Below are 9,338 nucleotides of genomic sequence, written 5' to 3'. Positions count from 1 at the left end.
AAGCAAGCTGTACAGACTGTCTCTTTATTTACTTTTTAGCCTGCAAAAAAGATTCCAGGGCCAAGGCTCTTGCATGCAGTGGTCTGTGTGCTTACTGGCAGCTGTGCTGTAACACCTGGGGCGCCCAGGCGCTTCGCTGCGCCTTCCCAGGCCGTAAAGCTTGGCCTCCCTCCCTTAGCCCGTTCTATCCCAGTGACTCGTGCTCCCTGTTTGTGGCTGAGCGTTGCGTGTTGGGCCGCACAGTATGTGTGAGCTGCGCGGGGAGGTAAGGGCAGGGTGAGCTGCAGAATGGTGCTGTGGGCACTATTCACTCTGCCTGCCCCGGGCTGTACAATGCAGGAATTGGTGTGAAAAAGGGTGTTAGATTATGGACTCATTGAATCAGCTTTATGCACGCTGGAGTTGAAGTCACCTTCCAGACTGTCGAGGTAAGACTGAGCCTGGAGGATTGTTCCCTGGTGATGACTCAAGGCTTTGCATGCACAGACATCACTTACATCAATCACTTGCGCGTGGAAGGAAATGAGGTTTTGAACTGGCTGCTCGTTTTTAGGCCAGGTAGGTAGAAGCAGTGAGAGCACGCCGTCCCTGGCTGCGAGGGGAAGGGAACTGTTGTTCCGGCTGCTATCCCCTACCCCACCTCTCTGTGCAAGCATAAAAGGAGCCCAAAGCGTGGGGATCAGCGTCTTTCCAGGCACAGCTGGATGTCCAGATGGGAGAGATGCTGTTCACAGCATCGTCTCCAGTTCTTTGTTTAGGTTGGGGTGACGCTGGTTTGGGTCTGTTACATCCACTATGTTTTCCCCACAGGCTTTCTGGCTCATCTCCTGAGTCAGACAAGGCAAAAGGTTATCCGAGGCAAAGGAGCCAGGGATGTAGCCCGGCAGGCTGGCACGGGCCAGGAGCAGCAGCCCCCGCTGCTGCGTGCCCCCTGCCCCTCGCCCCGCCAGGCTCGTGCTGAAGCTCGTGGTGGCATGGGATGCCAGCCCGCCGTAGCAGCAGCTCCCCGCTGCGCTGGTGGCACGCGCCTTCTGCTTGAAGTCCAGCGCCAGGCTTCTCCGAAAATGGGCTTTCTTAATCTCTGCCTGCACCTGAGGGAGAGATTGAAGATGGCTGCTGGTGCCCAGAGCCAGCAAAACAGCCTTCCCTTCCCTTCCCTTCCCTTCCCTTCCCTTCCCTTCCCTTCCCTTCCCTTCCCTTCCCTTCCCTTCCCTTCCCTTCCCTTCCCTTCCCTTCCCTCTCCTAGTGATTTATTTAATTTTTTTCCTCCCCTGCTTCCAAACCCTATTGGGAGGGATGGATCCAAGTTTTCCCTCTGGTTGTCCCAGCCTGGGGGCTATGGGTTAACTTCCCTGACCCTAAAAGCGCTGTAATAGGGAGCTCAGCTGCTCACACTCCTAACTTACCTCCCCATTGCAAAAGCAGTAGATAAAAGCCACAAAGAAACCCTGCCAAAAAGAGACAGAGGTGGAGTTTGAGTCCTGAGTCGGGATGCGTATGTGTGCCTCCCCCCTCCCCGGACGAGCATCACTCGGTGTTTGGAGCGGGGCCGGCAGCCCCGTGTCGATGTACCTGAGACGAGTTAAAGAGCATCTCGTAGTGCATCTGGATCTGCCACAGGACCCCAGAGACTTCAGTGTAGGGCATGGCCATGAACACCACGTAATGGACTCCGAAAAGCGGCATCAGCACCAGTGTGGACTTCAGCAGCTTCCTGAGAGGAGAAACGCTCTGAGCTGTTCGCCAGGACCTGCCACCTGGCCTGCAGCCCCCTCGCAGGCGTCGGTAAGCATCCTAGCGAAGAGGGCAGGCACTTTAACTTCTGCTGCTGCCGCAGCTGGTCTGCACGTAGCTATTGCGCGGTCTGGCTTGGAGAAGGGAGCAGGCAGAGCCTGAGCTCCTGAGCCTGCCGTTTCAATCAGGCTGAGCTGCCAGAAGTGCTGGCTGCCATCGTCCTGCCACCCTCCCTCGCTCCTGCAGCCGTTCCCACACCTCTGCTCTTTGTTCAAGGAGAAGCCGTCTCAGCTGAACAGGCAGAAGCTGAGCCAGAGCAGGGCCAGGACACGGTTTTGCTGCTGCCGACACTTGCCTGTACTGCTGCCGGGGGTCCAGCTTCCCCGTGTTCGTCTCCCAGAGCTTGGAGGCCAGCACCCGGACGATGTTGAGGAAGAGGAAGAAGTTCACCTGCCAACAGACACCTGCTGCGGTTTTGTCGCCCGCAGTGACCTGGGCCTGCCCGAGCAGCCCCCCGGGGTGAGGACAGGCGGTTCTGGGTGAGCTGCAGGCAGGGACGTGGGGTGATGCTGTGGTCAGAGCGGGGAGGGACCAGTGCCCCTGGACCCCTCCGCACCACGCGGGCCCTCCCTGGGTGCCAGGGCAGCTGGGGACGCACTCCAGCGGCCACAAGCAAACAGCTCTGGGTCTCTATCGATCCCCTTTCCCCAAAACAGATGGGGAGATTCAGCCAGGGGATTCTTACCACGATGGAGGCCAAGATGGGGACCTGATAAATCCACTTCATGTTCCCTGCGCTGAGGTCCCAGCACCTGAAGAGACCAGTAAAGAAACACCTTGGAAAAACCTGAGATCACCGGTAAGGAAAATCACCAGCTGATGGCTCCCTGTACCCCCCAGCCACCATCCCCATCCTCCCACCCTTCGTTCCCCGGGTGAGGAGTTTGTGTACACCTTGACCCAACAGCAGCCATGCCATGAGCATCCATAACCGTCGTGGTGTTGCAAAGCAGCTTTAAATTAGCATTAACCTTCCTGAGAGCTCCTTGGCCATCTAAAACTCTTGTTGTGTGTTCTGTGGCTCTTCTCATTTTAAAATGTTTAACTTTAGCACACGCCCTTTAGCATTTATCTTCGCACTGTTTATTGATCAGTCTGTGGTGTAAACCTGCACCCAGCTTCCTCCCAAATGCAGAACAAAACCACTATTGCTCTAGATTAGTGACAATTTTATGAACAAGCCTTGTACATGTGTCGAGGCCTCTTGTTCTTTTCAGAAAATTTTCATCTTGAAAAGTTCTGGTGCCCACAGATTTTTTTGCTAGCATTTGCAACCAGTCTTTCCCTCCTCAAAGGGCTGTCAGAGAAGGTAGACCTACGTACTGTGTATCGGCCAGGGAGGCCCTGACGCTGGCCCAGACAGACACAAACACAGCGGGGAGACCTGGAGGGGCAAGAACCAGCGTGAGGAGCATGGATGAAGCATCACGTTTGCAGACCGAACCAGTTCCTGACATCTCGTCTGCATCCCATGACCTTATCTGGGCACTCAGCGCTGCTCAACCATGGGTGATGCCACAGCTCCCAGCTGGTCTCAGTGGCCACAGCGTTGGGTTGGGGTCCATGCTTACCCCAGCCGATGATGATGAGGACCCACAGGTAGTTCTTGTTGGAGAGGAAGGCCATGAAGATCAGGCTGTGCAGGTAGAGACCCTCCACCAGGATCCAGTAGTGGTTGGTGGCCAGAAAATAAAGGAAGAGAGTCACCACCACCTTGCAGCCAACCTGTGGATATATGGTCAGAGAGCTGCTGTCAGGCTGTCCCCTGAAAGCAAAACCTGGTGGCTTTTGCTCTCTGGCCAGCCAAACCCAGGCTGTGCCCCATGTGCTCACATTCCTCCTCGTGCGGGGAGCTACATCTTCCTTGGGATGTTCCAGCATCGGACATAGAGCAGGAGCTCTAGGTATTTCCCACAGGAGGGGTATTTCCCATACCAGGGCGCTCCGAGCTCAGACAGGCTGTGAGACCTGTGTCCCTGTGGCTCTGATCCCTACTGTGGGACCAGGAGAAGCTGGGCAGAGCTGTAGGTGGCCCTTGATCCCTCCCCAGCTGCATCGCCCCTGAGCGGCACAGCCCCGACCTGGGAGGGTCCCAAGTGCATCCCCCAGCAGCAGGTCTCCTAAATCCCCTTTTCCCCTGATCCTGCCTCTGATCTTGGCATGCCACTTGCCAGGTGGCTCCGTTGTCCTGGCGAGGGACCCATTTCTGCCTTGAAGTCTTCCTCCCGCATCTTCTCCGTCTCACTGGCCAGTGTGCCCGAGTAGAGCACCATGTCCTTCACAAAGATGCTCACCGCCCGGCAGATGAAGGAGGTGAAGAGGTGGACGTGGATGTAGTTGCGTGTGCAGTGCAGGCGCCTACAGAGAAGGGGTGCGACACAAGCCCAGCCCCGGCTGCCCAACAAGCTCATCACACGTGGGCTCAGGCAGTGGGGGGTCCCAGAGAAGGTGGGCTCCAAGGTGTCAGCCCTCCAATGCGCACAGAAGCCAGATCTGGGGGCAATGGGGTGTCAAGAGCAGGGTGGAGCGGATGGGGAGCTGGTCATGCTGGGGGTGTTTTGGGGCTTTGGGAAATGGGCTGATGTTTGTGCTGGGGTTTGGGGCCAGTTCCTGTTCCCTAAGGGGCTGCTCCCCCTCGGGGGGGTCAAGCGTGCAGACGGTGGGGACAAGACGGTTCTCCCCCACATGGGGATGGGGGTTCAGCTGCTCCTTACTTGAAGTACGAGAGGATGCAGACAGCGACGATGAGGGAGGCCAGGGAGACGGAGTAGCCGATGGTGTACATCAGGTGCAGGCGGTCAAACACCTCCTGGAAGAGAAGAGCTGTGCTCCACGGCCCTTCTGCAGCCCAGGGCCCCCCCTCTGCCCCCAGCCTCTGGGCTGAGAGCATGGGAGGAGCAGGGCTTGTGTGGGGAGCGGAGGGGGAAGAGCCCCCTGCTCCTGGCACTTCCCCCAGCCTTTGCCGCACGCTTCCCCGGTCCCATCCCAATGAGCAAGGTCACCTTTTCACGGCTCCGGCTCTCGGAGGAGAAGAGCAGAGCACATTCGGTGTAATTGGCCCAGGTCTTGTTGATGCTGAGAGCCATGGCCCAAGTCCCGTCGGCGCTGCAGTACCTGTAGGCGTGACCTGGGGACGACGATGGGCGCTGTGACAGCGGCAGGACCCGCAGGAAGCCCGCACACGTCCCTCCTCGGTGGAGGATTACCCCCAAGGTGAGGTTGCTCCCTGCCCAGGTGCAAGCGCTTACCTTTATGGTTGAAGTCGTAGATGTAGTCGGGGCAGGGCACCGACACGTCCTGGCTGGGGGAGCCCTTTGGCCAGCAGATGATCCCGTCCCACTCTGGAAGGCAGCTGGTGTCTGGCCAACGAGCAAAGACATCTCACTGGCTGCGAACAGGGCCGCACCGTAACCGCCGGCTTCCTCACGCGTGCGCCGTGCCACAGCGAGGACACGCACTGCCACGCGATCGCCCCTGGCCTGCGGAGCGGCGGGGGGGGGCTGAGGGGCGGCCGGGGAGGGGGACACGTCCTGTCACGTCCAACCTCCTCCTGGGGGGGCCGAGGGCCCTCCGCATGCTCTCATTTGCCGTGTGCACGGGGCAGCTGGTCTGGCTAATCAGGGCGATGATTTAATTAGCACCTAATTGCACCCGGAGCAGCCACGGTGCCAGGAGCTGCACAAACCACACCAGGACCCTGCGCCCCAGGAGCTGCGCATCTCCCCGGCCCCATCCCGCTCCCATCGGAGGGGAAAACGTTTCCCACAACACAGCCAGCTCCCGTGTGCTGATCCATGTGCAGACACTACCTTTGGTCTTCTCCACCTCGGCTTTTATGTCTCTTTGACATTTCTCCTTCGCTTCCACCAGGAGATAGATCTGCTCTTCTTTTGTGAGAACATCATCGGGGTCAACCTGCCAAGACAAAACCGAAGTGACGACCCCCACCTCCGCGTGGCTTGGCTTGGGCCAGCGGTGCCGGAGAGCTGCCACCGCCTGCGCGGTGACGTGAGCCACCTGCAGCCGGGATCCAGGAGCTGGGAGCGAAGCTGTTCTGTTCCGGCAGCACCCCAAAGGTGGTTGATGTGACACCCACAAACACTTCCTGCCTTGGGGCAGGACCCACGGCACTTCTGCTGCCACAAAACTCCCCGTCGCTCCCTGCCACCAACCCCTGAAGCCAAGCAGCTAATTAACGCCAAGCCCAAAATCACAAGGGGCTTGCCGCATCCCCCCAGCCTCGCCCGCGCTGAGCGTAAATCGCCCGCTCTTTCTGTTCCCCCGACGCCTCCGAGGCAGCAAACCCTGCTCGGGATGCATCCAAGAAATGGAAAAACCATCGCGTTGCGGTGTCTCCACGGCTGCTGGAAAGCTTTTAGCGGGGGTGAGAGGCTCTCCCCTCCCGCCCGGCTCCCACCCAGCAGCTCTGCAGAGCGGGACGTGCAGCCGGGGGACACACAGCCCCCAGCCAGAGGAAGTCGCACAATTAGCGATGTTTAAAGCCAGGAGAGACCGGAGGAGCCCACGGGGCTGCACAGACTTACCAGAGCCCATACAGAGCTCAGGAGGCAGCAGCAGAGGAGAGCCGTGGTGATGCCTCCCGCAGGGACGGATGCCTCCATGGTCCCACCGCGCCGCTGGGCTGGAGACCTCGGGGATGGTGAGCTGGAGGAAGCAAAGCCTTCACCTGGGGACAGCCGAATTGGTGCCGGCCCAGGGCTGCAGGTGGTGGATAGGGCTGGCGCGTTCGGCAGGACAGAGCATCTTCTGGGAGCACCTTCCCGGCTGCGGTCCCCGTCGAGGCGAGGTGGCGGCAGGGGCGCAACCCGTCCCTGGGTGCTCAGTGCCCGGGGCACTGCCCCGGCAGCGCTACAGGGAGCTGCTCACAGGCTTCCCAGGCAGGGGGGTTTCTCCCCCCACCATGCTTGCTGCTATTCAGTCTCCCCGCTTTGCCTGCTTTAAGCAGCTCCTGGAGCGTGTGCAAACAATTCCCGGCTGGATGGGGATGGCAGAGGTTTATTGGCTTAGCCCTAGGTGCTAAAATCCTCTTCATTCAAGGCAGATTCCTCTTCTCTTTTCAGAAGCTTCTCTCACTGCCTGGTGGCTCATTTTTCAGCTGTCACAGCATCCCCCCAGTGCCCCAGTCCTGCTCGGTCCCCTCCGGCCCCAGACTGGTCCCAAGGAGCCGAAGGACAGTGGGGAAAATCCCAGCGACCTGGCTGGAGGTAGGGAGGCAGAGGGTGCAAGCACGTGAGCATCACCTCGGCACTGATGCTCCGGAGATGGGATGTCTTTCAGGCAGATGCCGGTTTAACCCTTTTCCTTCTCTCAGGGTTGGGGTGTGTTTTGGGGAGACGTGCCGGGATCAGTCCCCACTAGGACAAGCACCCCACTGCCGCATCCCAGAAGATGCTCTGCATTTAGCTTCTGCGGAGGGGGGCTGATGGCTAAACCAGCACCGCAGCAGGACAGACGGACAGTCCTGGCAGCGGGGAGTTTCCACCCTGGCGGGTGCCTGGCACAGCCGAAACCGCAGGGCTGGTGGGTCTGAGCTGGTCCCACCGCAGCTGACACTGTCCCCATCGGAGCGGTCCCTTGTCACCTGCATCCCCTCGGGGAGGCCCCGGGGCTGCCCCCTGCGTTTCGGGATGATGCAGACGCCCGGCTTGCTCCCACCACCTTGTGTCCCCCAAGTAGCCCGAGCACCCCCTTGGAGAAATGGGGGCACAGAGCCCTTCTTCCCCAAGCAGGTTGTCATCGGTGGGGTGGGATGAAATTCAAAAGCCCAGTGCCAAACCCTGCGAACAGCAGGGAACCCCCCCAGCCCAGGGCCTCACCCCTGGCCCGTGTCATCCACGGCCGGGCAGAGCCATTGCTGCCTCCGGAAGGGCAAAATCCTGCACAGGGCAGAGCCCCCGGAGCCCCCCCGGGGTTTTCCTGGCAGGGCGGCTCAGCCAGGTCCCAACCACGAGCCCCCGTGGCTGCCTGGAGGAGGGTCAGACTTCTGCTCGGCTCCTGCGGCGAGGGAAGGTGTACCAGCCGGCTGAGAGAGCAAAGCAAATCCAAACGACAGCACTCCGGAGGTGCTGCTGCTCCCCCTGATTCAATCAGACAGAAAAACCAGCCTCTCCGTTGCTTTCCCTGCCACGGCAATCAGCTGTACATCAAGGAGGGATTAGGGGCATCTTTGGCAGCTGCCCGTCTCCCCACCCGACTCAGCCACCACCCCGGCCCATCGCGTGGGCGCTGACACCAGCCCGGCAGCATCGCTCCGCCGAGCGGCACCGCAGCTCCTTCCCTTGCTCATCGGGGCGCTGCACGGGTACGTAGGACAGGAGAAGGGAAGCAGTTAAATTGCAGGATTAATGTTTTCTGAAGGCTCTGCTGAGTACTGATTTCTGACCCAGAAGCTGCTGGGGATGAGGACAGAGTTAAGGCGAGGTTATCTCGGAGTCGGACGGGTGCGTGTGGATGGATGCTGGCTGAGGGGGAGGCAGCAAAGCTCAGCGGCAATTTGATTCCACTGCAGGCGAAATCTGACCCAGACTCCCAAGTTTGCAGTTAGCAAAACATGTTGGGTTTTGGTTGGGGTTTTTTCCTGCTAAATTACTTGCTATATTATAGAGAGATCTGGAAAGCAATCACTGCAAACAACGCCCACCCAGCCCCATCATCCAGCCCCCTCAGCTCCCTGAATCCGCGCTAGCAATCGTGAGATGACGGCAGACAGCAAATTTCCCAGCAGTTTGCGGCTGCTGCCTCCTCCCGAAAGACCTCTGTAACCCGGCTGGTGATGGCTCAGCTCTGGCTCGAGCAGCGTTTCGGCTGGGGGGGGGCTGGGGGCAGAGCTGGTGACACCCCGTGTTCCCATCGCTCAGCCCTGCAGCAGCTCCGGAACAGCAGGATTAGACCTTCCCAGTCCCGCCAAGCCTGAGGCACTGTGATATGACGTGACCTGAACCAGCCTGACTCAACCACCCGAAAATACAAATATAACTGCATTTGCTATGTCTATGTATACACACAACTTACACACATACATATATAATAGATATATGTACAAATATAACGGCTCTGACCCCAGCACCAGGACCTCGTAGCTCTCACACCAGGACGAGCAGCATCTCGCAGGACCCCGTCCCACCCAGCGGCTTGCAACCGCCCCTCCAGCCCAATTTAAGCAAGCGCTGGCTGGAGAAACGACGGCAGGCAGCATCTCCACAGCAGAGAAGATGCTATCATCTGTTGTAAAGAACTTTTGGCCATTTATTTCTGTTACCAAAATGCCAGCTCTCGGACCCCAGCACAAAACCGGGGATGGGTTTTCCTCCTGCCGTGGTCTGTTGCAATCCGGCTGTATTTAAGTTGATGGGTTAGGATGTCTCGGTGTAATCCTGAAGCCCCGTTTTCTGGGATGCTGAACCTCGATGGCTTCTTCACGCAGGTCTTCAAACAGTTGGGAGCGGAGGGTGAGAGCAGGGACATGTCCCACCAGAGCCTGCCCACGCCTGGCAGGGACCTGAGAGGAAACTCTGTTGCCCGCT

At 59.1% G+C, this 9,338-nt stretch overlaps 1 protein-coding gene across 1 annotated transcript; it reads right to left on the bottom strand.

Moving 5' to 3' along the window:
- Positions 1 to 728: 728 nt before the first annotated feature.
- Positions 729 to 6,468, bottom strand: LOC104639040 (parathyroid hormone/parathyroid hormone-related peptide receptor-like). Its single transcript, XM_075775412.1, has 13 exons — positions 6,339 to 6,468; positions 5,604 to 5,709; positions 5,043 to 5,153; positions 4,797 to 4,921; positions 4,509 to 4,603; positions 3,966 to 4,152; positions 3,366 to 3,519; positions 3,118 to 3,178; positions 2,480 to 2,546; positions 2,086 to 2,184; positions 1,573 to 1,710; positions 1,407 to 1,448; positions 729 to 1,091 (listed from the first exon to the last, which is right to left on the bottom strand). Exons 1-13 carry the CDS (start codon positions 6,414 to 6,416, stop codon positions 729 to 731), a joined length of 1,626 nt encoding a protein of 541 aa, XP_075631527.1. The 5' UTR covers positions 6,417 to 6,468.
- Positions 6,469 to 9,338: the final 2,870 nt, after the last annotated feature.

This window comes from Balearica regulorum, chromosome 24 (assembly GCF_011004875.1).
Source record: "Balearica regulorum gibbericeps isolate bBalReg1 chromosome 24, bBalReg1.pri, whole genome shotgun sequence".
In the NCBI taxonomy this organism is placed as follows: Eukaryota; Metazoa; Chordata; class Aves; order Gruiformes; family Gruidae; genus Balearica; species Balearica regulorum.
This window is presented reverse-complemented; position numbering and strand designations above follow the sequence as displayed.